This window comes from Thrips palmi, unplaced genomic scaffold (genome assembly GCF_012932325.1).
Source record: "Thrips palmi isolate BJ-2018 unplaced genomic scaffold, TpBJ-2018v1 HiC_scaffold_4, whole genome shotgun sequence".
Classification (NCBI taxonomy): Eukaryota; Metazoa; Arthropoda; class Insecta; order Thysanoptera; family Thripidae; genus Thrips; species Thrips palmi.
The window spans coordinates 7258178-7285982 of record NW_023144631.1 but is presented as its reverse complement, the minus strand read 5'-3'; the positions used below and the strand labels follow the sequence as shown (position 1 = coordinate 7285982).

General features: G+C 50.4%; 7 protein-coding genes across 15 annotated transcripts in view; 4 read left to right on the top strand and 3 right to left on the bottom strand.

Moving 5' to 3' along the window:
- LOC117649831 (ribosomal protein S6 kinase 2 beta-like) overlaps positions 1 to 658 on the bottom strand; it is a 37708-nt gene extending 37050 nt beyond the window's left edge. For 3 of the 4 annotated variants that reach the window (XM_034392952.1, XM_034392954.1, XM_034392953.1), the window contains exon 1: positions 364 to 658. In XM_034392952.1, the coding sequence (XP_034248843.1) occupies positions 364 to 412 (49 nt within the window). In that variant the 5' untranslated portion in view covers positions 413 to 658. The remainder of the gene's footprint in view (positions 1 to 363) is intronic. The other variant, XM_034392956.1, reaches the window with a different exon arrangement.
- Positions 659 to 731: 73 nt separating this feature from the next.
- On the top strand, positions 732 to 2687 carry LOC117649837 (thiamin pyrophosphokinase 1). Of its 2 annotated transcripts, XM_034392966.1 has the most exons (6): positions 732 to 1082; positions 1176 to 1311; positions 1420 to 1658; positions 1740 to 2001; positions 2106 to 2308; positions 2442 to 2687. In XM_034392966.1, exons 2-5 carry the CDS (start codon positions 1182 to 1184, stop codon positions 2261 to 2263), a joined length of 789 nt encoding a protein of 262 aa, XP_034248857.1. In that variant the 5' UTR covers positions 732 to 1082; positions 1176 to 1181; the 3' UTR covers positions 2264 to 2308; positions 2442 to 2687. The 2 variants fall into 2 exon arrangements, with proteins under 2 accessions (XP_034248857.1, XP_034248856.1); XM_034392965.1 differs by lacking the exon at positions 2442 to 2687 and having other exon boundaries at positions 2106 to 2429.
- Positions 2506 to 5346, bottom strand: LOC117649834 (intraflagellar transport protein 56). The gene is made up of 11 exons (XM_034392963.1): positions 5194 to 5346; positions 4943 to 5080; positions 4682 to 4876; positions 4388 to 4596; positions 4125 to 4317; positions 3764 to 3919; positions 3555 to 3665; positions 3259 to 3456; positions 3079 to 3187; positions 2736 to 2976; positions 2506 to 2647 (listed from the first exon to the last, which is right to left on the bottom strand). Exons 1-11 carry the CDS (start codon positions 5194 to 5196, stop codon positions 2536 to 2538), a joined length of 1665 nt encoding a protein of 554 aa, XP_034248854.1. The 5' UTR covers positions 5197 to 5346; the 3' UTR covers positions 2506 to 2535.
- A 23-nt stretch (positions 5347 to 5369) lies between these two features.
- On the top strand, positions 5370 to 9850 carry LOC117649832 (kinesin-like protein KIF3A). Of its 2 annotated transcripts, XM_034392958.1 has the most exons (13): positions 5370 to 5523; positions 5651 to 5860; positions 6470 to 6675; positions 6751 to 6941; positions 7018 to 7154; positions 7245 to 7442; positions 7566 to 7755; positions 7851 to 7999; positions 8086 to 8207; positions 8288 to 8468; positions 8551 to 8787; positions 8867 to 8992; positions 9367 to 9850. In XM_034392958.1, the coding sequence occupies exons 1-13, from the start codon at positions 5503 to 5505 to the stop codon at positions 9487 to 9489; spliced, it is 2091 nt and encodes a 696-aa protein (XP_034248849.1). In that variant the 5' UTR covers positions 5370 to 5502; the 3' UTR covers positions 9490 to 9850. The 2 variants fall into 2 exon arrangements, with proteins under 2 accessions (XP_034248849.1, XP_034248850.1); XM_034392959.1 differs by lacking the exons at positions 5370 to 5523; positions 5651 to 5860 and adding an exon at positions 5881 to 6391.
- LOC117649836 (palmitoyltransferase ZDHHC6-like) lies at positions 9847 to 11919 on the bottom strand. The gene is made up of 2 exons (XM_034392964.1): positions 11729 to 11919; positions 9847 to 11649 (listed from the first exon to the last, which is right to left on the bottom strand). The coding sequence occupies exons 1-2, from the start codon at positions 11781 to 11783 to the stop codon at positions 10574 to 10576; spliced, it is 1131 nt and encodes a 376-aa protein (XP_034248855.1). The 5' UTR covers positions 11784 to 11919; the 3' UTR covers positions 9847 to 10573.
- Positions 11920 to 12175: 256 nt separating this feature from the next.
- On the top strand, positions 12176 to 15181 carry LOC117649833 (GDNF-inducible zinc finger protein 1-like). 3 transcript variants are annotated; one of them, XM_034392962.1, is made up of 5 exons: positions 12176 to 12386; positions 12726 to 12845; positions 12936 to 13480; positions 13561 to 13783; positions 14667 to 15181. In XM_034392962.1, exons 1-5 carry the CDS (start codon positions 12279 to 12281, stop codon positions 15003 to 15005), a joined length of 1335 nt encoding a protein of 444 aa, XP_034248853.1. In that variant the 5' UTR covers positions 12176 to 12278; the 3' UTR covers positions 15006 to 15181. The 3 variants fall into 3 exon arrangements, with proteins under 3 accessions (XP_034248853.1, XP_034248851.1, XP_034248852.1); XM_034392960.1 differs by lacking the exon at positions 14667 to 15181 and having other exon boundaries at positions 13561 to 14548; XM_034392961.1 differs by lacking the exons at positions 12176 to 12386; positions 14667 to 15181 and adding an exon at positions 12455 to 12595 and having other exon boundaries at positions 13561 to 14548.
- A 543-nt stretch (positions 15182 to 15724) lies between these two features.
- Positions 15725 to 27805, top strand: part of LOC117649285 (fasciclin-1) — a 46949-nt gene continuing 34868 nt past the window's right edge. For both annotated transcript variants that reach the window (XM_034391898.1, XM_034391897.1), the window contains exon 1: positions 15725 to 15980. In XM_034391898.1, coding sequence (XP_034247789.1) covers positions 15858 to 15980 — 123 coding nt within the window. In that variant the 5' untranslated portion in view covers positions 15725 to 15857. The remainder of the gene's footprint in view (positions 15981 to 27805) is intronic.

Below are 27805 nucleotides of genomic sequence, written 5' to 3'. Positions count from 1 at the left end.
ATCAATGAATTCAAATAGAGTTGAATTTGTTAAAACGATCAAATGGTTTTCATTGATGGAATATAGAGTCACTCTATTTGTCATTTCAGTCATTTCTGACCAAAATAACCTCGCCGACTTTGACAGGTGCATAAATACCGTCCCATACGTTTCGTCGGCCTGGCCCTGGGAGGCTCTATACGAAAATCCTTAGTTTAGGCTAGGACAAATAATGCCATCAAAATAGTGAGAAATGAGGGGCAAATATGGGGCAAATTTAAAGGGATTTGTGTTGATACCGGTACCGCACAACAATACCTGTCGGTCAACAAAAAGAGAATACACATTGGGGACTGGATGGAACGAACAAAATTAAAGTCCTACCTCGATTTCTTCTTTGACCTGCAAGGCCCCAGGATCCAGTCGCTTCCATGGGTCAACGGGGTCTTGGCCAGACCCAGCAAGCGGCATAATCCACACTCGTTTTTAAAATCACAAATTTTACGCTTTTCTCACGTCCGTCCGCTCACACAGTTACCACCAATATGGCGAGATTCGAACCCTTCCTCCAAATTTACCCCCACTCACACCTTTTCTTGTCCTTTCTCTCTGTCTCGCACACAAGAAAGGTGCCTGCACGGAGCTCTCTCACTCTAGCAGAGTGCCACTCTTGCCACCGAGTCCCGCCCTCGAACTTCCCAGGAACCTCATTAATTTGACCGGATGACGATAGGTGGCGCTCTTCGCGACGAAACGCACTCAACTGTTCCCACAGAAATCGAGAGGGAATTTCTTGGCCGCAGCAGCAGCAGGCGGCAGGAGAGAAGCCCACCGTCCTCCTGTTATCACACCACCGCGCGGTGATGTGCCTCTGAGGCACGCTGTGTGACGCCGCTGAAGGTGGCTGAAGCCTCGCTCAAAACATCACAAACAACAACCTTCCAGAAAAGTTAAACATTGTCCAAAGTGGCAGTGGCCTGTCAGTGTCGTGCTTGCGTTCGAAAAGACGGTGATAAGAAACCATTAGGTGCCGGTCAAGTGCAATCCTCCAACCCAACCCTATAAAAGACTTCGTCGACGTTTCAGTTTTCACTGCATTGCAGGTATGATATTTAAATTGGTTTTGTACAAAGTTACAATTTTCTTTACTTCAAAATTATTGCTAAATTATTTAAATGTCGTAAACAACCTTGTAGGAAAGCATGGCTGGCAGCATGTATTGGAATCCTCTATCTTTTCTTGGAGCAGATCCCGTTGAACCTTTTAGCTTGGTCATACTTAATCAGCCGATATCGATAAAAAAAGAAATCATGGCTCACTTATGGAATAAAGGTACATTTATTTTCATTGAGTTTTTCAAATTTTAATTGTATTGCAACATTTTCTCACGGGTAATTCATGTTCTCTGTTATTTATCTATGTGAATCAATTTTTTTACAGCTACATTCCGTGTTACTGTGGATGGTGGAACAGACCGTTGGTTTGAGTGGCTGGAAAGCTCAAGTATATGTGGTATTTTGAATTTAGGTTTACCAGATGTAGTAACAGGTGATCTGGATTCTATTCGATCTAGTACTGTTGCAATGCTTCAGGAGAAGTCTGTTCCTGTATTTCATACACCTGATCAAGACTTCACAGATTTCTGCAAAGCCATTCGTTGCATTAAGGAAAGAGACGCTGTAAGTTGTTAAAAATAATTATAATCTAAGACTTGGTTTGCACAAAATGCGTTTAGAATTTAAGAAGTTAAAATTTTGCAGCCAAGCTTGATAGTAGCAGTATGTGAAGTGAGTGGTCGCTTGGACCAAATTTTATCCCAATTGAACACATTGCACATGTTTGAAGAATGTATAGTTCTTCTTTCTTCATGCAGTGCTACATGGCTTTTAAAACCAGGAAGCCATGAAATAAATGTTTCCAATTTAAAGCACAATGATATTTTATCTGATGACCGTTGGATTGGATTAATTCCTGTTGGCGCCCCAACTATTGTAACAACATCAGGCCTCAAATGGAATCTAAGTATGTAAAAATGAGCTCTGTTTCCTTTGACATTTTATTTTATTTGTGTTTCTATTTTTGTCTTGACTTGGTATTTATATCATACATCTTTAATCTATTTTCAGAAAACCAAGAGATGAAATTTGGTGGAATGATCAGTTCCTCAAATACTTATGGCAATGATCCTGTAATCAAAATTTCAGCAGATCAGCCTCTTATATGGTCCATGGGTATTTCAATTTCAAGTATTACCACAGGAAAAACACAAAATGCTAATGAATAATTTTAACAGATCTCACAGGGTTTTCTATTTTTAAACAACTATGAGGTAATAATTTTTTTTCTTTTCTATCCTGTTTTTGTCTCTTTTATCCTATGAAATATGTGACTCAGTGTTTACAATATCTTACAATAGAGGGTACAATATTAATCACAACATGACTAGAAAATTTACTTTACAGTTCTTTTTGTGTCCTGGACGGAGTTGGTACTCAACTCACAATTAACTAGATTCTAGTGATAGTAATAATCTAACAATGTGTTCTAGGAGATAAATTACACATTAATGCGATTCTCTTTGGCCCAGCGCTTCACAATACGAATAATCATTTCAACTTGAGAATTTGCAGTGTTCCTCAAAAGACTGATAACATCTGTTAAGAGTTCCCTAAAAGAATGAAAGGAAATACAGTTTAAGTAACACCAAACCTGACAATTATTTCGGGATTAACTTAAAATCAAACAAATTTACTTACTTTGGCTGTTTCCCTGCAACAACCATTTGGAAAGCTCCCACACAAGCTCCTCTTTTGCCTTCCCAATGTTCAGGAATCGGATCAAGCCTTTCTAACATATCAAAAGCTTTAGCGGAAAACCAGAAGTGGCCAAGACGGTAGCAGTCATTTGCCATCAATTGCAAAAGATTGAATGATTCTGCTGATGTTTCCAGACGGAGGTAAAGCTCCCAAGCCATTTGTGGTTTTCCATTCATCATATCTGCAGAGAAGACAGATTCAATAAAAACAAGTGCAATCAAAAAACATCCTAACAGTACTTTCATATTGCTTATAAAGTTTGATCATTTAAAAAAGCACTTACAGCATCGAGCCAGATGACTAATGTATGTGTAGTCACTGCGAATTTTCTCATTCTGAATGAGTAGAAAAGCTTCTTCAGCTTCCTTGTAATTTCCAACTGCACACTTTGCCTGCAGAAACATTCAAATTTGCAATATCTTTGAGGCTACTAAGACTCACAGAATACACATATGGATTTTACCTGAGCATAGTTGAAATTGAATGTGTCATCAGTGTAAAAGTAGCTCTTTATGGAAGTCAGATAAAGTAGTACTTCACTAAATTGACGAATTAAGAAATAACAGCTAGCCATACACTGACGGCCTGGAATTGTGTCACATTCACTCTCACTTGAACCAACCAGTTCAAAATATTTTTGAGCAAACTTGATGTGCTCTCGCTTGAGAAGAAAAAGAGAGAGAGGAATGGAAATTATTTGCCAAAACAATTATTGACATAAACATTTCTGAATAACTTCTTTTTTTTTTCAAAACTTACAGAACCTGTCTCTTGGCCCATGGCTGCATTTACCACACCCTTCAAATTGTATTCTTGGGGAACTGCAGGTTCCAGATCTTTAATCAATTGATATGCTTCACGCACCTCATCCTTGTAAAGAAATATCAAAGTGGCAGTATTAAAATTAGGGAAAAAAGCTTTATTTGGGACTTAAATGCAGACTATTAACAAATTTGTAAGACATTTACCTGTTTAAGATAATAAATCACTAGATTCAATCTAGCTTCCGGAATGACATCCACAAGGGGAGGAAGCACCTGCAGGGCACTTTCACCACTTCGGAACACAACCATGTTATGACGTATCAAATCGTTTCCAAAGATGAAAGATGATGAACTCTGATCCTATGATACAGGAATAATTATTAAAGATAGGTAAAACACACAGTCTTAAAAAGTCTTGGAAAACAGAATTATAATTTAAAACTGGTTAAATAGATGAATGCTGGCTTGTAATTTAACGAGTGGCACTTAAAAATAAAGTCATTATGACTTCCTGAATAAATTATGCACTGCCTGGACAAGGTTTTCTTCAGACCCAATAACTTACCATTAGAGACTTTATTTCATTTTCTGCTGCCTTTCCATTGTAAAGACGAAAATGGTTACATGCCTTCAAGTTTATAGCAATAGCAGAATCTGGGAAATGTTGCAAATATACTGATAGCACTTCTTGGGAAGCATCATAATAATCTAATTTGTAGTAACACAGGGCAACATACACATTGAGAGCCAGATAGTCCCTGCAATAAAAAAAGAAACAAATAAAATTAATCGTAACAAAAATAAACATCCATGTGATCAGTTTCACACCTGTTGTCCAGTAAAATTCTTTTGTAAATATCTATAGCTTCTTGATAGTGGGCACGAAGATAGTGGATTGCAGCTAGGCTTAGTTGATCCTCAGTCACATCTCTCAATTGCTGGTGATATTCTAGAAGCTTCTCTTCTGCACTAGTTTTGTGGGAGAGATGGAATAGAAGCCGAGTCTTTAATGGACTCGGATTTGCATGTTTCAAAGTCTGATAGGACAAAAAAGTGAGTCAATGAATAAAAATCACCGCAATCACCTAAACAAAAATACAATAGATACAGAAGCTGTTCTACCTCCTCGCTTTCTGAATACAAGCCAAGGTAAAACTGGCAACAAGCCAAGTTCACCAACACATCATCAGGTGGATCGCCCTTCAGAGAAAGCTTCTCAAAAATGGACATGGCACGTTTGTAATCACCAAGATGAAAAGCACAGTATCCAATCCATTGCTCGCTATTTCCATCCGTTTTTCCTGATCCTTGGTTGAACTAAAAAGTGAACAAAAATATTAAAGAAACAAATCAGGTGACTGTCATCTACAAAAATGCACATACCTCAAGCAGTGTCAGAGCTCCAGTATAATCTCTTGCGGACAGAAAGTCTTCCAGTTTTGGAAGCGCTTTTTGATTTGCTCCAGTGGTGTTTCCTGTTGGGGGCTTGGAAGTGACGGCAGGTTTCAGCCGAGATAAAATCTATCATGGAATTCAAGGGAAATAAAATCTTAAATTATAATGCAGTTGATACGACAACAAAAAAAAGTTCTCAAAGAGAATCCAAACAAGAGCATTGTTTGAAGACAACGTACCATGATTCAATGAAGCTGACACCTGTAATTCCACAAGTTTCAAAGATGAGTCCTCATCTTCCCAGTGACTGTTCGGGCTCTAGTCGGTCGGTGGTTGGAATGGAATGTTTGTTTGTTGACGTCCATGGAAGTCGTAGAGTGGAAATGCTGTCTGCCTGAGTTTCTCATACTATTCCGCTTGTGTGTGGGCGTGGTAAAGAGCCGTAACGGGTGGGGGTGTGTAAAAGAAAAATACACAAATAGTTTGCTCATTATTTTAGCACTTATTTGACGGACAAGAAACATTTCGGCATATGTGATTCATTCATTATGACGAGTGCAAGTCAAGTTGTAAGTTGCCTACAAAGTGGATAAACTCTTTTCTACAGATTCACAATTAGCAACAAGCTAACCCTCACATCCAATTACCTGTAAAACAGTATTAACCATATACCTTTTCCGTTTTTTGCTATCCTAGGATCTTTCAAGTGTTGGAGAAGTAGAAAATGTTCGAGTTGTTCTGAGAGTGCGGCCTCTCTCTGAGCAAGAGACTGAGACTGGTTGTCGCCAAATTACGTCAGTAGATTCATCATGTAATGCGATATCTGTCTCAAACCCTCAAGCCCCTCCAGAGGAACCCCCAAAAGTGTTTACTTTTGACACTGTGTTTGATACTGACTCCTCACAGGTATGCACTTGTATTTAGTTTTTCTGCAGCCTGTGACAAGACCTCTTTCCACTTTCAGTTGATTTAAAGAAGTGCACGCAAATGTTTGTTGATTTCACTAAAACAATTTTATCTTCAATCCATATTGACACCTCTACTGCACTCCAGACACACCCTTTCCCCCATTTCCACCCCCCTTTTTCTCTTTTTTTTTGGGGGGGGGAGGACAATGATACCTCTTCATTGTTGTGATTACTTTCCTTATTATAGTTACCAAGCAACGAGTACCTAGTTCAGCATTCATGGTGCTGTTTCATGACCTTTTACGCAAGGTTCCTGCTTCAGTTTATTGTGCTTATCCTTAATTCTTCAAATGAAACATTTTAAAGAGTCTGCAGGAGATGGAAAATGTTAGGTGATTTCATAATTGCACCAGTACGCATTCATCCAGAAACCTCCTTTAATAATAAAAGTGCACCTAAGCATAGAATGTTGCTTCTTGATTCATTTGACCCATGCTACAGAAATATCTGCAATGGTGCATTGAAAAATGTGAGCTGTTAATGCCGTGCACAGCTCATTTTGGTGTTGTTGTTTTGTTAATTTTAAGTCTGTTATATTATCTTTCAGCTTGATGTCTACAATAGAGTTGCTGCTCCAATAGTCAACAAAACATTGGCTGGTTACAATGGCACCATCTTGGTTTACGGACAAACTGGTACAGGCAAGACCTATACCATGGAGGGACTACACAGTGACCCAGCACTCAGAGGAATCATTCCCAATTCATTCATTCACATTTTCAGCCATATTGCCCAAGCTAAAGAAGATACCAAGCAAGTTTTAATAAGGTTTTTTTCGATTCTAAATTGCAAACAATGCTTTAATTCTTTGACTCATTGTTTCCATAGGTTTTTGGTGCGAGTTTCATACTATGAAATTTACAATGAAGAAGTGAGAGATTTGTTGGGTAAAGATCAGCGCGTTCGACTTGAAGTAAAGGAGAGACCTGACATTGGAGTTTTTGTCAAAGATTTGTCTTCTTATATTGTTAATAACCATGAGGATATGCTACGCATAATGACATTAGGAAACAAGAACCGTGAGGACTGTTGTGTATTTTTGGTCTTCTATAGAATTTTATTCGTTTTCTTACAAAATACTTATATATGCCATAGGTGTTGTTGGGGCTACTGCTATGAATGTTGAGAGCTCGCGCTCTCATGCCATATATTCAACCACCATAGAATCAACTACTGCTGGTGAAGCAGAGCAGCATGTCAGAGTTGGACGACTTCATCTTGTAGATTTGGCAGTAAGATTTATTAAAACCTTTTTATACCCCCTTAACATTGAAGAATTTTTATCTCATGTATCACCATTAAAATCAAAACTTTCATCTTAGGGATCTGAACGTCAAAGCAAGACAGGTGCCACAGGTCAGCGGTTCAAAGAGGCAACAAAGATTAATTTATCACTCTCCACTTTGGGCAATGTAATTTCAGCTTTGGTTGATGGAAAAAGCACTCATATACCATACAGAAATTCTAAACTTACAAGATTACTTCAAGATTCTCTTGGAGGAAATTCCAAAACTGTGATGGTAAGATCTGCCTACTAATCTTCATTCAAGCCTCCATTATAAATTAAGACATCTGTTCATAACACGACATGATGTTCTATATTTTGAAACTATATGCTTTTTTGTTTTGTTTTCGTACTGCAGTGTGCAAATATAGGGCCAGCTGATTATAATTATGATGAAACAATAAGCACACTTCGTTATGCCAATCGCGCCAAAAACATCAAGAATCGTGTCCGAGTCAATGAGGACCCTAAAGATGCCTTACTTCGTAAATTTCAGACTGAAATTGAAACATTACGCCGTCAACTTGAAGATCGTGAAGCAAGTAACGGTTGGTTCATCATTACCTGCGAGTGTGGAATTTTTTATGACATGTTTCTGTTATAGCTATGGTGATTGTTTTTTTGTTATTTTTACATTTTACAGTATCAGAGGGATCTGAATCAGAAGCTGATTCCTCTGATGGTGATGATGATGTAGAGCGGACAGAGAAGAAGGAACGCAAAAAACGTGGTTCTAGTTCAGGTTTAGGTCATTATGTTCCTCTCACTATGGATCAATTAGCTGATGCAGAGGTGATGTGAATAAATTATTTCAGTCATCTACCCTTTCATCTATTTCACAATTTTAAAAAAAAATTACATTTTATTACATTGTTTAGGCTGCTGCTCAGGATGGCAGAAACCTTGAAGACTGGAATGAAGAAGAACCACAAGAGACTGAAATGGAGAAAGAATTAAAACGTATTGCAGAACAAGAAGAAGCAGAACTTTGTAAGGCAAGGTAAGTATCATACTACTCACTTAGTACAATCTTGTGTTCTTCCTTGGACTTTACCAAAAATTTAAAATTTCCTCCCACAGGAGTGAACAGGAAGCTCTTCGAGAAAAACTTCAGAATCTAGAGAAGAAAATTCTTGTTGGGGGAGAAAACCTTTTAGAAAAAGCTGATCTTCAGGGCCAATTACTTTTAAAGTCTGCTCAGGAATTGGAGCAAACAATGTCTCAGGAGCAGCTTCTACAACAAGAACTGCAAAGGAAAGAAGTATGTGGTGTACTCTCCATCATCAAAATGTAACTTGAATCTGTCTTAGCTATCTTGATTCTTATCATCTTATCTTAAACAGGCTGAACGAATTGATATTGAAGAAAGATATTCAAGCCTTCAGGAAGAATGTGCTGGAAAAGGCAAGAAGCTGAGGAAAATTACATCAATGCTACTGTCAGCCAAATCAGAGTTGGCTGATTTGGGTCAAGAACACCAGAGAGAAATGGAAGGATTATTGGATTCTGTTCGCATGTTAACCAAAGAGCTTGCTCTGCAAGAGTATATTCAAAATAGCTTCATTCCTCGTGAATACCAAGTAAGCCAACATTTACAATATTGTTGACCAAGTGCAGTAATGATAAAATTATTGATAACATTTCTTAAATGTTATTCAGGACATGATTGAGAGGTATTCTCATTGGAATGAAGACATAGGTGAGTGGCAGCTTAAATGCGTTGCATACACAGGAAACAACATGAGGAAGCAGCTTGCCCTAAATAGTCAAACAACAACACGTGAGGTGAGAAGTGCTATAGCTCACTTATTTTTCACTTATTTAAATCTTTCTAAATATACATCCGGGCAAAAGCAAATTTGGGTCCAACCTCCTGGACAAAGTTTTTGGTATTCCTTCTTAATGAAAATTTAATGATAAATCTGTCAAGTGCACTTTTTGGTTCTAACTATGTTTTTCACTATGACTTGAAAATCTAGTTTGCAGTGCATGTTCCTCAATGGTCTCAATAAATTTATTGCACAATTAAGAGTTTTATTCTAGTTTGTCTCTTGTGACTTAAGTCATTTTTTAGGGATTGTAATTACTTATTAAAAGTCTGTGGATAGCTATTTCATATCATTTGTTTTATCTGAAAGTTTTATCACTTGTGTTGACAGCCCATCCAACCCGATATCTCCAACGTATTTCTTTCATATGGGTCCGACCGCCCATCCAATTCTATCCGTGCAAAGTCAGGATGCCAACATGCAGGATCATCAAGGCAGTGGCCTCTCAACTGAATATTCCAGTTATACACAAACTTCATATTCTGCACACCGCACAGCATAGTGATAATTTCATTCCAGTAGCAGTGTTAGCTTTCTTGCTCTTGGTCCTCTTTCTGTTACCATGATATTTACTTTGATATTGGGCAGTTTTTGCAATATGCCTGCTGACATTGTGATTTGAGAAGAAACCTGTTTCTTTCATGATACTAATCTAGTCATTGTTACTCTACCAATTTTTTTTCTATACATTTTATGTTACAGTAGGTATTAAGATTGTACAAAGCTGTCTCACTTCATATTGTTTTGTGTGCTTTGAATAGGAGATTTTAATAAATGAGTGGGTATGTTCTAAAACAGGAAAAGAACAAATTGAGTTGCATTGTTTTTATTTAGCTGTATTACCTCAGCATAACAAGGTGGTCAAAATTGTGCAATTTTTTTCATTTACAACAAACTAAACACTTCCGAAGAATTTTTTAAAAATATTGCCATTGTGAATAGAAAATGGCCTTAGAACACACATTATTAGTTCTTTGGAGCGGAAGACTTAAAACATGTGTCAAAATATCTGACATAGAAATCTAGACAATATGTGACCCTGAGTACATATCAACTCTAAAGATCCAAAACATGGATGATTGAACACATCAACTAGAAAGGGAATGTTCCTTATAGACCATTGTATTTGTAAAATATATAAGACTTTAATGTTCAACAAGCATTCTATGACTAGATTCACGATTCAGAATACATTTAACAAACTAAATTTTCTCTGATAAATAAATATGTTAACATAAGTAAGTTGAAGAGAGACCCCACCCACCCTTTTGAAATTCATAACTTCACCATTTGGTTATTATTATTTGTTCTGGTTTCTTAAAGTTTTATTTTTATGAACTGATAAAGTCACAAGAAAGTATGAGACCAAAGGTGAACAGTCAGAGAAAGGAATAATTAGAGATATTCTTAAGAAAAAACATCTCTGAGTACTGAAAAGCTCATACTATTAAGTACTTTTAAATATCACAAGCTAAGTCTTGTGCTATTCTTTAAACCTGACAGCCTTTTAGTTTCTATTTTAACTAACACACTACAATTATTTAGATTTCCAGTCTTCATTACAGGAAACCTCAACAACACATGACCTAGGAAACCAGCCTCTCGATTTTTTTTCGGCACCCTCCTTTTCTCCAAATAGCCAGTATTTTCTCCATCTAGTGACAAATACATTTTCTCCAATGTCTAATTTAATGCGAGGCTCATCTGTGTATGGAACATGACACAGAGCACCCCAACCATTAACAAAAGGAAGATGCCAACCTGAAAATTTGTTAATGACTGAATACAATCTGGTCCGCTCTCTCTTTTCCCTTTTCTGTTCCTGCTGCTCTCTAGTCAGGGTAAACTGATCGCACCCTTCTCGAACAGGCCAATATATTCCATCACCAACAGGTTCACAGGACCAATTCATTACCTGACTCCAGTTTTCCTTCCATCCTAAGTCGTATGGGAACACAAATTTTTCCTGACCTTCAACCCTACGATAATGAGCCTTTTCCACTATCCAGTCTTCAACACCAGTCTGGTTTCTTAATATAGATCGTATCTGAAAATACAAAAGCATACCTACAGCTAAAACAACTCCAACAGAAAGGCCCAAAGCAAATATGCAGAAAAACAATGAATTGGCACTCAGATAAACGCGAGGCTCATTCCCGGTACCATAGTACATGTACCAAACCCTGTTAATGCCACGATACAGAGAACAGCTTAAAATTACAGTAGACTGAAAGCAGCCTAGTACCGCCCAGAACAAAAATGCTGTGAAATGTCCATGATTGACGTGCCCAACACAAGTATTGATCCAAGGACAATGATGATCCATTTTGGCAACACATCGGCCACATTTCCGACAGTGATGGGCTCTGGGGGCCTTGTATCCTTGACAGGCTTCACAGTACTGCAGATGCTGTTCATCTTCCTCCGCTTTGGGCCGCCACTTGAAAGGAAGGAATCCTGGTCCTTCCATCATAGCACTAAGGAAATTGTAGATGGTGAGCAAGCTGCAGCAAAGAAACACTCCGCTGTTGATCGTCCCGCCCCACGACTGCGAAGCCGGCCACCACATGCTGCAGCAATGCATTGTCATGAAAGTTATGCATTTTATTATACCTGCAATCCAGAGGGAGATGTTTTGTCACTGGCTCTTAGTAGAGTAGTCCGTATTCTCGTCAAGGGTCATATTACTCACTTAAAGCAGCTAGAGGGCCCCAGTGAAATATACGCTTCAAAAGTTGTCGTATCATTTTGAACGATTTTCAGTCGCCGCAGGGCAGGCGACAATCGTTTAACGTTTCGTAAAAGAAAAAAAATGACACAACACAACCATAACCTTACTGACGCATCTTCCTGTCAACAACAACATGAAAAGAAACAACAAAAACATGTCAACAAGGTGAAGACAAATGAAAAACAATTATGAGAAACTGGGCAAGATAGTTTCACATCTTGGTGCTTCATTTAGGCAAAATTTGATTCAAAAATGAAATAAAACTTCACAGACTGTAAATTTTTAATGATTGGAACGAACAAAACCAAGATGCTGTTCCGCGCCGTGGTTTCTTTTTCGGTTTTCCAGATTCCCGCTTTTCTTTTGTTTTTGTTTTTGACATAATATGAGAAATCGTTTATGCGCAGCCGCATGCCGCATTTTCGGCGCGTGCGGCTGCGGCTCAGCTGGAGTGGAGTCTGTGGAGTGGAGTGTGTGCTTGTTCGTTACGTTGTTCCTGTTCTCCTCGATCATGAGCCTTGAATTGTGTCGGCTGTGTGCTGCGCGCAGTGACGACATACCAATTTTTGGTACCACAGAATACCTGCCATACAAGATAAATTTTACTCTAAACATAGAGGTATGTGACTCTGCCCTGCATGTACCTGTTGTGTGCATGCGCACGCGCTAGCAAGGCGATCATGAAGACTCTCACCTGCATGCACGTCGGAATCATGTCAAATGACATCGGTCTGCCATTTTACGTCCCCAATAATATAGCAGGACCGTTTCGTGTTACTTTTTATCGACCCATGTTTTTGTCCCACCCAGCTCAATATTACTGAGCAGGTACACCTGTAACCTGATGTCATTTTCCATTATGGATGACCGGATCATTGTTCTGTGTTGTTTAATTATTAGCCAAGATACAATTTCGTTGCTAGCTAATTTCTCATCTCTTTATGTATTTGATCTGCAGGTGAAGGAGAGTGACAGCAGAAAGACGATTTGTCTTCTGTGTAAGACAAAATTGACAGAATTCCATGATTTCAAGAATATGTGTCGGAATACCGAAGCCCAAGGCATCGGATCTCCAAAGGTAAGGGTATTATGACAAATTTCTTGCTCTAAGAATTGTAATTAAGTTTGCCTTGTCGGTAAAGTTTGATTTTTGCCACTTTCTTTATAGAACTTACCAATTTTGACGAAAATTAAAGAGGAGCCCAAGGACTTTCAAGAACTCGCGAACCAGGTGGCCTCAGTGCCTGTTCCTAATTCGGAACCTATCAAGCTTGTGCCACTAATCAGTTTACCATTTCTCTTCAAAAATGATGTGAAAGTGGAGAAAGCTAATGATGCAAAGTCCCCGAAGTCTCCTGGCAGCAATTCTTCAGTGGAGTCATCAGTTGATTACCTCATAAACCAAGTGGATACTGATGACTCTAAATCAAGTTTAGAAGATGGAAAAAGAGATGGTGATAAAGGTGCTGACTCTTCTGAAGCAGGCAGTGCAGATGTTGTTGCTCCCGGTGATGACTCCTCTCACAATAATGCTGCTCCCACTGATGATAGTGCTTCTCTAAATTGTGATCAAGAAAATGATCCTCCTGAAAACAGTGCCAGTAATCATCCTGATGACGATTCTCTCGGGAATGGTGCTTCTGATGCTGGTGGCAGAAGGAGAGGCCGCAAGCGCAGAGTGCCGTCCCCAGATGTGGAGTTGAAAAAACGAAGGTATGTATTTGTTTATCTTAATTTATGTGTGTCAAACATGTCCCTGATTATTGTTTTTTAATTGAAAATGTGTTTTACAGACTTACTCGGAGCTCTACCGGTGTTCTTCCGAAGAAGAAAATAATTATAGACGAATCAGAGGATGATTCGGATCCTGATGATCCGGAATACAAGGACCAGGTTAATCAACCGGAGACGGAGAGTGAGAGTGATGAGGAGGAGAAGAGCAAATCACCTGTGCCACCTATGAAGCCACCTAGCAAGTCACCCACCAAGTCTACCGCCAAGTCACCTACACCTGAGGTAAAGCCCAAGCCATCAAAAAATCTACCAGAGGGTACATGTGTTAAATGCGAGAAGCAATTTCCTTCCACTATGGCACTTGAATCTCACCAGATGGAAGACCATTTCAATGAAACATGGTACTGTTATGATTGTTTGTGTGGCTTTCCAAATTTTAAGACTTGGAAGTACCATAAAAGAAATTTTTGCAAAAAGTCTGCTGTCATAAGAATATGTACCTCGTGTCAAGGATCATTTACATCATTTGAAGAACTAAAAGTTCATTCGCAAACTTGTAAGGGCACACCCGAAAAAGGTGCCAATGACTCTGCGAAGAATTCTGATCCACCAAATCGAAAGCCTACTTTCCGGTGTTCTTTTTGTGCCATTGAAACTGATGATAACACTGAGTTTCTGGAGCATCTGAAAGTTCACAAGAAGAACACAAATTCTATTTTAAAATGTAATCAGTGTGATAAAACTTTTAAAGAGAAAGGGGCTCTAATATGCCACAAAGAATTTCATCATAAAAATACCAATCAAAAATCAAAAAATCCTAGTGAGAAACCAACTGTGAAGAGTGATCCTGTAGTTGTAGATGATAATTCTAAAGGTGTCCTTAGTCGAAAAAATCATAAAGAGTACAAGTGCAACAAGTGTGATGAGGTTTTCACTAATTCTGGTAAACTTATTTGTCACCAGGTGCTCTCTCACAAAAAGAAATAACTTGTATCTTCTCCTTTTTGAGCCCCTGTCCAATTGAAATATAATTCTTTTAAATAGCAATTTTGCCCTTTATTTTCTCCTGATCTTGTTTTCTTGTCTCAGCCAAGACAAGTTGAATAATAAATCAATCAATCGTCAGAACAGCAAGGCTTAAACACCCAAACTATTTCTGTTACAGCAACAAGCCAATACTGCAGAGGATGTATCAGAAGAAGAGGATGAAACAGAAAAAAAGGAAGAGGAGTGTGTAGTTTGCCGGAAAACATTTTTAGGTGCGAAATCGTTGAGAAAACACATGAAAGAACATTTGGTAAAGAAAAAACCTGTGCATGAATGCAAACATTGTGGGGTCCAATTTTCGGACAAAAGTAAACTCATTTGTCATAATGTGCTAAACCACACAAGTAAACCAAATGCTCAACCAGATACAGGATTGCCCTGTTCTAAATGTGATAAAACATTCAAAACTTCTGGGGAGCTAATTTGTCATCAGGTATTAAACCACAACAAAAAATAAATTTATTATTGTGCTTTGTTTTTAAATCTGTTAGTCTTTTGTGACAAATCTATGTTAGAGAGGATAGGAATCTCCTCAATTGCTCAGTACTTTAGTACCTTATCTGTTTCCTATTAATTCATGTGAAACACTGTAATTAATTTTGTATCAATACAAGGACTATGAGGTGATTTTGAGGAGACTGCACTACTTGAAGAGGCCCTGTCTCAAGGAACATTGTTTCTTACACACACTATACTTGACCCTCTTCCCAGCGGAGGGAAGACCATGGTGACTGTGGAGCTACGTATCGAACCTACTTCCGAACACGTTCAAGTTCAAGTCAGCTCTCCCAGCTGCAGTCTTCATGCGGAGTGGTCAAACCCAACACCCAATAAGTCACCCCTTTCAGGGTAGACTGTCCAGGCCCAACCCTATCTCCCTATCGGCGCACCCTTTGGATTCGGAAGCGAAGCCGCCAGCCACCTCGAACGCAAGCCGAAGCCACCCGCCACCTCGCGCAGCGCGAAGCTCGGCGCACGCGCGCCGCAGGCTGTTCTGTGGGGGTGGGGGAGACGTCGGCGAGCCGGTAGCAGTCTGCTGGAGTTGCTGGAGGCGACGCTGGAAGGGGGAGAAGGGGGTGGGTGCCACCACCACCCCGCTCCCCGCGCCACCCCGCCGGGCCTGCCGTGCTCCGCGCCGACGCCGACAAATGAAGTTAGAGAGGAGCTTCGCCGCGAAGCCGAAGCCAGTCGCCGCCAGCCGCGCCGCCAGCCAGTCCGTCGCTAGCCGTGGCGCAGAGCGGATCGTGGGGTCGGTGTGGATGTTGCGTGGTGCCAGTCTGCCAGTGCGGTAGTGTAGTGAGTGACAGTGATGCAAGCCGTGGGCGTGTTGGGGCTGGCGGCCCTGTTGGCCGCCCTCCTGGTGGCGGAGGCCCGCATCATGGGCGAGGTGTCGGTGCAGGAGAAGATGCGCATGGACGCCGACTTGTCTGAGGTGAGTCTCCAGCAAGCCGGCTCGGCCGCTCGGCCCCGTGCGCGCGCTGCCGGCGTGCGTCGTCGGCGCGTGGCCGGGGGGGGCGGCCCCCGCGGCCCCTCGGACACAGACGCCGCGGCGCCGCCCTCCGCCGCACTGCGAAGACTGTGAAGCGACGCCTTGCGGCCTGCGGGCACCTTCATGACCGTCGCGACCTTGGCGTCGTCCCTGGACCGAGGCGTCCGTCGTGGCGTGCACCGCCGGCCCGAGCGGCATGTCCTTCCCCGCGCGTCGGGCGGTGCGGGCGTCGCTTGCACCCCGCTTGCCCCCGCTTGCACCCCGCTTGCACCCCGCTTGCACCCCGCTTGCACCCCGCTTGCACCCCGCTTGCACCTCGCCGGTCTCTGCACCTCTTTGCCTGTCCGCCTGCGTGGGTGGCGGCGGCCAGCGCAGCGGTGCACTTGTCCATCGCAGTGGCTTCAGATCAGGATCCCACGCTCAGACGTCGCCCTGGCGGCCAGCCACCTTATTCTGACGGATCGTTTCGTCGCTCTGCCGGTGCTCCATCTCTCTCGCTCCCTGCGCGACGCCCATGAGTGCGAAAGAGCCAGAGCGAGGAAACGGCCCTTTGCCGGCCGCGTTTGCTCCAGAGCAGGGTAGCCTCCAACCCCGTCCCGTCGTCCCGCCACTCAGGGCGTATCTGGAGCGGGGAGCGCGCACCGAAGTGCTCCTCCATCCCGCACCACATCGCGCCGTGTCCACGCACTCCGGCCGCGTCTTAGCCTTCGCCACGCCTTCCCCGGCAATCCCGTTTCCATCTTTTGATGCGTTGGGTCTACTCCAGGGACTCCAGGCCCAACTGGAAGTCTGGAGCAGTTCAAACTTTAAGGCAGCCAAAGCGCCCCCTCCCCCTTCTTTTTCTGTAATTCCGTTTTCCCTAATCAGAGTCCCTGTGCCACGCCACTCCGCCGGGCGAATTTGGCTAATGTTTTAGCGGCACCCCCACTGGCGTGGGGTAGTAGTGGCCGTGGGCCAAAGGGGGAGGGGAGGGGTACGGGTGCGTCACCAGCCACTCACACACGCGACTGGAATTAAGGTCCAGTGCGTGTGTGTGCGGGGCGAGCCTGCCCCACGCTCGCTCGCCTCGGCGGGGGGTCAACATCACAACACTGCCATGATGATGTTGGTGCGGTAGCGAGAGAGGGACGCTTCTATTCGCGTCGCGTCGATACTCCCGCCAGCGCGTCAAGCAGGCCAAGCAGGCCGCCATCGTATCGTCCCCGCCGTGGCGGTGGCGCGCGGCGGCGCGACGGACAGGACATTATTATTGATGTGCATCGTGCGGCCCCGCCCCGCCCCGCCCCGCCATCCCCTGCGTGCCGTCGTCTCGTCCCGGCGATGGCACGGCAGCGGCAAAGGGACGCCATCCCAGCAGTGTCCTGTCAGGCCGACTCGGATTCATTTCCCTTCGCGGACATCGCGTCGCTGGCGTCGCTCGAAGGGCTTCCCCACCCCTAGCCCTGGTGGGTGACAATACCCGTGACGGCGTCGCCGGGCAGGGCGGCAGGCCGGCAGGGCGTGGACTCCGGACGGCGGCGGAAGCTGTCCCCGGCCTCCCCCAACCCCCTCCTGGTTATCTAAGCGCCGCGACGGTTATTGGAAAGCACGCTCTCTCCGCCGCTACGCGCGCCTGCCACGCGCAGCAATTATTTCCTCTTTCCAGCTAGCCAAAAAACACGGCAGGTTGCGAAATGAAAGGTCGATGACTTGTTTATTTTTTGTCGACCCCGGCACTTGCAGTGCACTTGCCCGCTCCCGAGTAAAACTTGCTTTTCGCAGTGTGCGTCCGCGGCGGCCCACCGTTCAACCGTGCCCGACGGCTGGGGTGGCGCGGGCTGCGGGCCGGGCAGCATCCCTCGCAAGCCAAGGTTGAGAGGTGGAGTGTGTCGAGTGTAGTGGAAGTAATTCCCCTCAGCGCTACCCTCTCGCCGTGGGCGTGCGCGGCGTGCGTCCAACGCCGAACCCCAAACGCCAAACGCCACTGCCCGCTGGAACCCCAAACCCCAACCCGTCCGTCCCTTTTCCCAGAAACAGTTGCTGATGCTCGCTCGCATCAACGGATGTAAACAAAACGACGCTGCCGCTCCGCGCTCCGCTCTGTTCCAATACAGGCTGCCTGCTGTAGTCACGCGTGCGCGGCCCCACCGCTCCCAAACAGATCGCTCGCGCGCTCGCGTGTGTTTGCGTGGCGTGCGCGCCGCGTGCCTCCCGGCGTCCTGGCCCAGCCTGCAGCCTGGCCGATGGAAGCCAAGTTTGGCAATTTCGACGCGAGGGCTCTTTGTACTGTACATCCCGTTCGTCCTGTGCCCTCGCGACTTCGCGATCACTACTCCAGTGTGCGCACACACGCGGGTGTGTGCGCGTGCCCCCCCCCCCCCCTCTCAGAGGAATCCGGCCGGGAGCGGGCCGGAAACAATTATCCGAAGCAGCAGCTCGCTGCCAAAATGAATGGACCGAGTCGGGTAGGGTACCTCTTTGGCCGCCTTCGGCCGGACAAGCGTTGATCCCCTTGATGAGCTAATTGCGGCATCACGGGAAAAAAATAAAAGCAGGAAAACTAAAAACAAGAAAGTCGCGCCGCAGTGAGTCAGTACCGCTGCAGCCAGGAATTCCCCCGCTATAAAAATTGGCTGAATGTTTGGCGAGTGCCGCCTGGTGCGCTGTGTGCGCTGTTGCGTTCTCTCTGTTCTGCCCCTCCGTGTGTGCGAGTGCGCGCGCTATAAGTCTTTTTGCAGTGTGGTTGGCAGCCAAACGGCCCTGCCCTCTCGGCCCTCTCCGCCGGTCCGTCGGCCGGTCTCGGTCATTTGGCCCCATCTCGCATCGCGTTGAGTCCCTCCCACTAGTTGTCCATGTCCATCCCCCGCCCGCTCCACTGGGCCACTGTAGGCCACTGTAGGCCACTGGCGTGCCGCTTGCCGCTCGTTCCAGGACACGCTGACCTTGCGACGCCTATGTCCCGCGTCTTGGCGTCGCTCCGTCTCTCTCGCACTCGTGGGGCGTGCCGTGTGGGTGCGACAGAGACCGCCCAATCGTCAGACAAGTGTATCACTGCGGACTGCAGCTGGCCCATCGCGAAGGCGAAGGCCGCCAAAACCAGGATGATTCCACGCAGTGCCTTGTCGCTCTGTCTCTCGCTGCTCTTCAGGGCGGCCCGAAGTGCCAGCAGACCAATCGGCACGTTTCGTGTTTCGGAGTTCGAACCGAGGGCGACAGTCGCTGCTGGTTCAAAAGTCGCGCGGGCTGCTGGAACTGCTGCAGGCACGCCGAGATGCTGGTGATGATGGTCATCATGATGGCGGCGTGGCGGCCCTTCTTCGGCAAACAAAACGTTTGTCTCCTCCTCCCCCTCCCCCCTCCCCCCGCGCACCTTAGGGCACGCCACCGCAAGGCGCGCGGCAGCTGCAGTGCGCACAGGTAGACGGCCAAACAACGAAAAGGTGTCCTGTCTCCTTTTTTGCTCGTGCCACTCGTTTTTCTCCGTCTCTCTCTCTCTCTCTCTCTGCACCCGGCAGCGTGCTTGTCGGCCAGCACAACACTGCGACTCTCTCCCTGTCTCTGTCTCTCTCTTTGGAAATGATTTGCATTCCGTGCCGCTTTCCGCTCCGGGGCCCGGGGCCCGGGCTGGGCGCTGCTGTTCGATCCCCCCTCGCCCCGCGCGCCCCGCGTCCTCGCGACTGCTGGTTACATTGTCTGTGGGCGCTTGCTTGCAGTCCTTGCAGTGCAGCGTCCGTCCCTCCGCCCTTGACGGCCTTGCCTAGAACCAGAGGCCCTGGAGGCCCTGGAGGCGGGCCGGCGGCGCGGCGTGCATCCCACAAAGCCTCGCCGAATGGGCACCGCGGCACCACGCACTTATTTTTCTTGTTTTGCGAAGGCATCCGCAGTTCCTTTATTTTGCTGCCGCCTCCCGTTTGTCCTGTCCGCGGAGCCGCAGAGTGAGAGGCCCGAGCGTGAGGCACTCGAAAAGAGAAAGAGAGAGGCAGATGTACGAAACGTATCGTCGGCGGGCCGTTGGCGGGCCACTGGCGGGCCGGGCAGCGCGATGACCCGAGTCAATTGTTCCGGTGCAGCTCCCCTCCCCCCCTCCTCCGATGTGTCGACCTGCCCTAATTCGGCGCGTACTACCGTTCGCTGCTGGTGACAGGAAGCGCGGTCCGTCGCGCCCTGGAGCCTGGAGGGCGTAAACGGTGCAAGCAGCCTAAGCGTGGCCGGTGGACTGATTCCGAGAGTCGTTTTCGTCGCTCTGTCTCTCTCGCACCTACACGTGCCATGAGTGCGAGGGAGACAGAGCTACAAAAACGACTCCCAGAATCAGTCTGCAGGCTGCCTGTTCAGGGAGATTCGCGTTCACTGTTGCTCGCGCTCCGCGGAGCCGCGGGCCCACATGTATTAGCCGCGCTAGTGACCTTTTTAATGAGTCGCGCGTGCTCGACTAAGCAGCTGCGTGGCTGTACAGCAACAACAACTTGGTGGTGGCTCGCCGAGTTGGGATGGCGAGGCTGGCAGGGCCGGGAGTTTCATTCTCTCCCTTTTCGCGCTGGACGATGCGCTGCTGACTGATTCCGAGAGTCGTTTTCGTCGCTCCGTCTCTTTCGCACTCATGGGGCGTCTCGTATGGGTGCGAGAGAGACGGAGCGACGAACACGACTGGGAGGATGTCGGAAGGCGAGTTGGATCGGCCGGGACTTTGGGGCACCGGAGGCACCGGAGGCACCGGCACCCGGTGAGCCCCGGAGAGGTGTGAGGCGTCATGCCTGGTAGAGCACAGCCTTCCTCGAAACGAAGAAAGGCGGAGGGGGGCGGCGGGGGCGGCGGGGGCTCGTCGTCGCTTACCTGCATTACCTGTGACGGCTGGACGGCTACCGAGGGACCGTGAGGGACCCAGGGTGCGGATCCAGGATCCAGGTTGATGCACGCTACGCTCCGCCACTCCGCCACGCTCGGCACTTCCGGTCGCCGACGACAAAGGGCGGCCAGGCTCCAGCGGGCCTGCTTCCAGCAGTCCAGCGGGCCTCCAGTGGGGCACCGTCTGGCAGGTGACTGGTCCAGCCGGACCGGCGGACCGCCACAGGTGCCTGCCGGCACACTGTTCTTTTCGTCGCTCTGTCTCTCTCGCACCCATACGGGACGCCCCGCGAGTGCGAGAGAGACGGAGCGACGAAAACGACTCTCGGAATCAGTCCGCCCGCAGCCCCGGGAGCAGATGCCGCTCATCGCGGATCACGGCGTCCGCGCCGGTCCGCGCGGTGGAGGTCAAGACAAGGACGGCCTCCGGGAGGGCGGCGGCAGGCGGCGTCGCCCCACAGCTCCTGGAGTCCAGTCCCTGGAGTCCCTGGAGGCCCTGGAGGCCCTGGACAATGACGGCGTCTCGGGATGCACGCCTTCCACGCCGCGTTACCGCATTGTGCGTTTCCCGGGAAAGTGATTGGAACGGAGTAAAAGAAAAAAAAATGCACGAATCGTGGAGTGAGGCGCTTGGATGGAACGACACGCCGGCCATCGGTTGAATTCAGAAAATAAAATAGAAGAGAGGTGGAATTATCTGTGAGATGGAAGTCGTGGTCCCTTGCTTTAGAAAACAAACAGTCCACGACTTTTGGTCGGTACTGTAGGTCATCAGTGTTGGAGCCGATAGCGCCGTGGTCATTTTATTTTATCGTGGTTCATGATGCTTCCCCGCTGATGTGCGACGCGTGCATACTACTGCATCAGTATATCATACTTTACCCAAAAATTATCGTGTCTTTGGACAACAACGACATCGCTTAAATAATTGGCATATTCGCATTTTTCGCGGAATGCTTTTCCTTTTTTGCAGAGTGTAGTAGATGTTGTAAAGGAAAGGGGGGGGGGCGACGTTGAGGAGCTTGTGCGGAGCTTTGGTGGAGAGACAGGTGAAGAGGGCAGAAGGAGGAAAAGAGGGGGGAGGGGGGGGGGCTGTAGGGTCCATCCGGCAATCCGTCTTGTTCGTCAACGCGGACCCCCGCGAGACGTCGCGAGACGCTACAATGGCCGCCCCGCCGAGTGGCTTGGCTTGGCGAGGCGCGGCACGGCGCGGCCGTGACAGGCGCTTATTGCCCTGCCCTCCCCCTCTCATTCTCCCACGAAACAGTTTGCTCGCCGCCTCACTGTCTCACTGCCATCATCAGGGTAATGAGATGAGAGAGACGAAGACGGAATGCCGCCGCGCCGCCGCCGTGTGGCGTCTGTCGTGCGCGTCTAAACTGAAAACGTCGGACGCCGCCACTGCGAAAGCCTGCGCTGTGCGCGGTGCACTTGCAGTGGGGCGGCAGGCGGCAGCCACGATGTCAATGCCGGGGGTCGCCGCGCTTCCGAACAGTTTCCGAACGGACGGCCTTCGGAAAGTTGGGGCGCGGCGCGGCGTTTGCGGCGTGACAGGCCGCGGCACGGCGTGGCACGGCACGGCACGGCGCGCTGCAGGACGCAGCTTGCTTGATTTATTAGTTTAATTTCGCCTTTCGGCTTTTCGAGCTTCTGGCCCCGCGGCGCCACGGCGGTGTTGTGCTTGTTGTGCCCCTCGCCGTTCTTCGAGCGAGTAATGATTTCCCCGCCGTGTCGTCCTGCAAGCGAGCGCTATCGCGTCGCTCCGTCCCTCTCGCACTTGCGCGGCCCCCGTGAGGTGCGGGAGGGACAGAGCGGCGAGACGCTGTTCCCGGAATCGCCCTCGCCCGGAGCGACACCCCTTTCGCGTGCGGCCGAACTTAGTTGCAATGCGCAGACTTGCACACCGGCGCCGTTCCCACCCTTCTCTCCACCCTTCGGTTGTTTTTTCGCCCCGAGTGCGGATCCGCCCCTCTCTCCCTCGCCGAAGCCCTGCCGCCGCCGCGCAGGCCGCTCGCAGTGTGCTCGCACGGCGAAAGCGCTTTGCGCGAAGGCCTCGGCCCGCTCCGCCCGCTCCGCCTGGAGGGACGCAGGGACTACGGACGCCCTTTCGGGGAAGCGAACAAGGAATTTATAGGTTCGCCGCGTCGGCCGCGGGGGCGAGGCCGAGCGAAGGGCTTCGGGAAAGGATGGCCGGGCCGTCGGCGCCGTCGGCAGGCCGATTCCGAACCGCGCCTCGCGTAGCGCGTAGCTTAGCGCGGCTCTGCCTCTCTAAACGCACTCGCCCTGAGGTGCGACGGAGACGCAGCGCCGAGACGGGGCACTGTTCGGAATGCGTGCGGCCAAAGGGTGGCCGGAGAGGCGCACGCAGCACGCACAAGGCAAATACACAGTGTGGGGGCGCGGCGGCGGCAGCGGTGCCCCACCGTGGGGCCCCCACGCCCCGAGCCCCACGTGCCGCGTGTTTGGATTCACACCCGTCTGGCCGGCCAATGCTGGCCCTCCGCCGCCCTCCGGCGTGGTGCAGTGCTGCTTTATTTCGGTCCAGCGCGCTGCCCGCGGACAGCCGTTTTCGTCGCTCTGTCTCTCTCGCACCTACAGGGGACGCCCCATGAGTGCGAGAGAGACAGAGCGATGAAAACGTTGGCCCTTTGGAGGCGTTCGGTCCGTCCAACTGCAGCTGGCTGTGATTCGAAGCTCGCGGCACTCGCGCCCCAGCCCGGCTGGCCGAGGCTGGCCGGCGCCCCGCATGGCCGACGGCCACCCCTCGAGGGTGCAGGGCTGCGGGGGAGGGGGCTATTTTATGGTCCCAATAAGGGAGCTGCCCGGGGCGGGGCGGGGCGGGGCGGGGCGGGGCGGGGCGGGGCAGTCTGCTGATTAGCCAGGCAGATTGTCATTGACTGGGGCCGGACTGCCGTCGCTCCCCTCCCGAACACCGAAGCGGCTGAGCCGAATCCCCTCGGAATCATTTCCCGGACAAACTGGAGCCTAGATTCGGCCCGGCCGTTCTGGGCGGCTGGACGGGCCTTGCTCGGCGAGGCGAGGGCGGTCTTGCCGTCGGCCGTTGTTCGGTCCAACGACTCGCCCGGGGTTGTTTGGGGCGCCGTTCGCTGTCGTTGGCGTGGCCGCGCTGAATGCTGCATTAATTGGGGGTGGGCGGCTGGCCGCGTCGCTTGGCATAATGAAATGGCGCCTGATTGCGTGGCGGTGTCGATGCGGTGATGCAGGTTGCCGATCGGCCAGCAGACTCATTCCGAGAGTCGTTTTTCGTCGCTCTGTCTCTCTCGCACTCGTGGGGCGTTTTGTAAGGTGGGAGGGAGACAGAACGACGAAAACGGTTCTCGGAATGGCGGCGCGTCCGTGACGGGGATCTTCTTGGCCCCGGCTGCGCCCTCGCCCTCCACGGAAGCGGCAGGCGCGATGGAACCGGAAACGAGGTGCGGCCCGGCCCGGAGTGGGCTGGCCGGGCTGGCCGGCCCCGGAGGCCCGAGTGCGACGATGGCGACGGACACTGAAGGGCTTCGCGCCGACTGCGTCACCTGGCCGAGGACTCGCGGGGAGGCGCCGCCACTGTAGGCGCCCTCGCGGACGGCGGAATGACTTTCCTTGTCGAGCGTTCAACTTGACGGGGTGCGGGGCGTGCCGGGCCTGCCGCGGGAGGCTCCTCTTGGGTCGCGGCAAGGCCACGGCTCTCTCGTTTTAATTTTTGTGCCGTCGCAGTACGTCGCGCACCTATCGAGCGAACCGAGGGAGGGAAGAGGGAAGCCCCTGGCGTGCCTGAGTCGCCGCCACTGCCGCCGCCACTGCCGCCGATGCGGTGGCGTGGCGGTCACTTTTCGCGACCACCACGTGGCCGCGTCCCGGCGTCCCCGGCGGCCGCGGCCCCCGGCGTGCACGTGCACGACGACGGCGACCGCGACGACGGACACGTGGACATGGGCGTGGCGTGGCGGCCGACGGGCTGAGAGGCTCATTGGCTCCTCGCTCTGACGAGATTATTAGCGGCAGCACTTTGGGTCCGCGCCCACCACGCCCTCGCTGGCGCTGGCTCGCTGGCTACCGGGCCGTGACGATGCGATGACGACGATGGGCGACTAACTAACTGGGGTGCCTCTTGGAGCGTGCGAGGGTGGCCGCGGCGGGGCGGGGCGGGGCGGGGCCGCATCGATAGGACGACATCGAGGTCGTCGCCGATGCCGCTGCCGGTTTCATTTGACTTTTTTGCCGTCGCCAAGACGGGAACGGCTCGGAAGGGCAGCCCCCGGCAGCGCCGCGTTGCATAACGTTTGCCTTCCCTCCCCGGATCGAGCGTCGGGCAGGGCGGCAGGCTCGGCGGCGGGCTCGGCGGCGGGGCGGCGGGCCGCAGGGTGCTTTCCGATTCCCATGCCGATGACGACCCGCGCCGCTGCAACGGACTAGTTCCCGAACCCCCATTGCGTAACGGCCCGGCCGGCGATTATCGAGGAGTTTTGGGGTTTGCGGGGGGAGGGAGGGAGAGAGGGACACCCGCGGCCACCCTCGCCTGCTTGTCCGCCCGCCACCCCCAGCTTGTCGCCGTCTCGCGGCGTCCCGGCGTCCGTTGCTCCCTGGCGCGTCCGCGTCGACGTCCGCGACGACAACAAACTGCTTTCCCTCCTCCGGCCCGCCCGCCTGTCTGTGTGTTTGTGTGTTACTCGGTTTGATGAGATTCCGGCGAGGCGAGAGTGTGAAGCGGAGCGCTGCGCTCCATTACCTCAATTTGTCGACACCTTGGGGCCTGCGGCCTGCGCGTGGGAGGGAGAGAGTGAGAGAGAGAGAGAGAGAGAGAGGGGTGTTGAGTTGTTGAGGTGCGTCGGTGCGCACCCCCGGGCGGAGAAGGTAGCAGGACGCGTCGCGGTAATTCGGCCGGAAAAAAAGGGTGTCGGACTGGTTGGGGAAATTGGGGGAAAACGTGCGAGAGGTTGGTGAGGGGCTGCCGTCGCCAGGCAGCAGACGGATTCCGGGAGTCGTTTTCGTCGCTCTGTCTCTCTCGCACTCATGGGGCGTCTCGTTTAGGTGTGAGAGAGACGGAGCGGCGAAAACGACTCTCGGAATCAGTCTGCTGGGCTGTGCATTGCGTCCGTACGTGTGCCTTTACCGTCGTGGGGGGCCGAATTTGTGCTGCACGCTGCACGCGATGTGTCAAATCAGACACCTGCTGTGTGTGCACTGTGCACTCTCTCACACATGCACAATGACACTCCGCTGCGCTGCGCTGCTAGGCTGGGGGTTGCTATCGAATCGAATGGGGGAGGTGAGACGCTCTTCACGCCCGATAAATCAAATTATGACGAGCGCTAGCACACTGTGCGATCTAGAGCAGAGCCGGGGGGTGGTCGGCCGGCTTGGCACCGGACGCAGTGTGGGAAAGTGTCTTGTTGCTGCACTTGGCGTCGTTCCGTCCCGGTCGTCCGCCCCGTCTGCCTTAGCATCCCTGCCGCCGCGCCGCCGCGCCCGGGGCCCTACCGCTACCCGACTGACCCAGTTGAGGCATTGATCGGCCCGGCCGGCGTCCGCAAGGCCCGGCAGGCTCATTCCGAGGGGAGGTCTCTCTCGCTCTCATGGGGCGTCCCGTGCAGGTGTGAGAGAGACAGACCTCCCCTCGGAGTCAGCCGGCAGGCCAGGCCCAGGCCCAGGCAAGGCCCGAACACGCCCTGCTCGACTTGCCGGCGGCAGCGCCCAAAACCCTTCAAGTGTCGCCGGCAATAGAGTGGACGCACGCACGCACGCCGGGGAAGTCCCGGCCGTTGTGGTCGCGGCCGGCGTCCCGGCCCCGGCGTCGTCCCCGAGTCCTGCACCGTGCACTGCTCGGTGTGAAACGCCATTCGGCGCGCCAGGTTTAAATTTCCTGCTTTTTCGGGTGTGCCTGCTTGTTGGCGCGGGGCTGGCCCTTGGCTGGCTGGCCTCTGCCGGCCGACGTCGTCGCCTTGACATTGTGTGCTGTAACGCTGAAACGCGATACGGGCGATCGGTTTCGCCTTACCGATCCGCACCGAACCGGACAGGTATGGCCAGGTATGTGTACCGGGTGCCTCGGACCGCCTCGGACCTCGGACGCCTCGAGCGCAGGGTTTGCCTGCCTTCCGGGCGACGCGACGGGTCGAAGTGCGGCCGCGTCTGTCGGTGACGCGGCAGGACAACAAGCAGGGCCAGGGCGTGGGTGTTGGCCGTGTTGGCGGAGGTCCCGGCTTCGAGAGAGACGGGCGTTCGCGGACGTTCGTGAAAAATGTCTGCCGTCAGCAGGCGCTGTGCTCCTTGGTGCCCCGGCTCCACGGCTCTCTGGAGGCAAGCGGACACTTCCTCCACTCCCTCCCCCCCCTCCGGTTTTCCTCGCTTGCTCCGCTTGCTCGGACGTATGTCCGTCCAACGCCCCCTGCGAGACGCGTGCCTGAATGCGCTCAGTCCGCGTGGCTGGCGTGGCTACCAACAGCACGCCGTCACGCGATGAAAACGCACGCACGCACGCACGCGGTGCGTTGTGTCGGCCGGACGGTTTGAGGCAGTCCTGCTGCCCCCGGCCCCAGCGAGCAGCTCTCATTTTCAGACTTTTGGCGGCTGAGTTTCTTTTTGGCCGCCCGTTCTTGGGAGGGCCATTTAGTTTAGTAAGTCAAATATTTGCCCTCCTGGCGGTGCAGTGGGCGGGCCGCGGGCGGCGGCTCGAATGTCGGCGCCGGGCCAAAGAACGAGAGCGCGAACAGGGAGCTCGTTTGCCTTTTTTTACGACACTTTGTTTGGTATTAATTTGCGTTTCTGCGGCCCTCGCAGTGTGCCCTGCCGGGATTTGGAATCACCGTCGGCGTTAATGAAATCCCTACCGAAAATGGAGCCGAGGAGGGAATGGGGGGGGGAGGGTTATCGTATTGGGTTGCAGATGGGGGTGTATCACGGACGAGAAATGTCAGCTCGACGATGGAGGCGAGGCCAAGCGA

Excerpts from the sequence above, each read along its gene's own strand:
- LOC117649837 (XM_034392966.1), top strand. The coding sequence starts at position 1,182 with ATGGCTGGCAGCATGTATTGGAATCCTCTATCTTTTCTTGGAGCAGAT. Across the intron at positions 1,312-1,419 it reads GGCTCACTTATGGAATAAAG|CTACATTCCGTGTTACTGTG; the intron begins GTACATTTATTT and ends ATTTTTTTACAG. Across the intron at positions 1,659-1,739 it reads GCATTAAGGAAAGAGACGCT|CCAAGCTTGATAGTAGCAGT; the intron begins GTAAGTTGTTAA and ends AAAATTTTGCAG.
- LOC117649834 (XM_034392963.1), bottom strand. Across the intron at positions 4,877-4,942 it reads GAGCTCTGACACTGCTTGAG|TTCAACCAAGGATCAGGAAA; the intron begins GTATGTGCATTT and ends TTCACTTTTTAG. Across the intron at positions 2,648-2,735 it reads GTTGCAGGGAAACAGCCAAA|GGAACTCTTAACAGATGTTA; the intron begins GTAAGTAAATTT and ends TCATTCTTTTAG.
- LOC117649832 (XM_034392958.1), top strand. The coding sequence starts at position 5,503 with ATGACGAGTGCAAGTCAAGTT. Across the intron at positions 8,208-8,287 it reads GCAGAACTTTGTAAGGCAAG|GAGTGAACAGGAAGCTCTTC; the intron begins GTAAGTATCATA and ends TTCCTCCCACAG. Across the intron at positions 8,469-8,550 it reads AAGAACTGCAAAGGAAAGAA|GCTGAACGAATTGATATTGA; the intron begins GTATGTGGTGTA and ends TATCTTAAACAG.
- LOC117649836 (XM_034392964.1), bottom strand. The coding sequence starts at position 11,783 with ATGATACGACAACTTTTGAAGCGTATATTTCACTGGGGCCCTCTAGCT. Across the intron at positions 11,650-11,728 it reads GGGCCCTCTAGCTGCTTTAA|GTATAATAAAATGCATAACT; the intron begins GTGAGTAATATG and ends TCTGGATTGCAG.
- LOC117649833 (XM_034392960.1), top strand. The coding sequence starts at position 12,279 with ATGAGCCTTGAATTGTGTCGGCTGTGTGCTGCGCGCAGTGACGACATA. Across the intron at positions 12,387-12,725 it reads ATTTTACTCTAAACATAGAG|GTGAAGGAGAGTGACAGCAG; the intron begins GTATGTGACTCT and ends TTTGATCTGCAG. Across the intron at positions 13,481-13,560 it reads GTGGAGTTGAAAAAACGAAG|ACTTACTCGGAGCTCTACCG; the intron begins GTATGTATTTGT and ends TGTGTTTTACAG.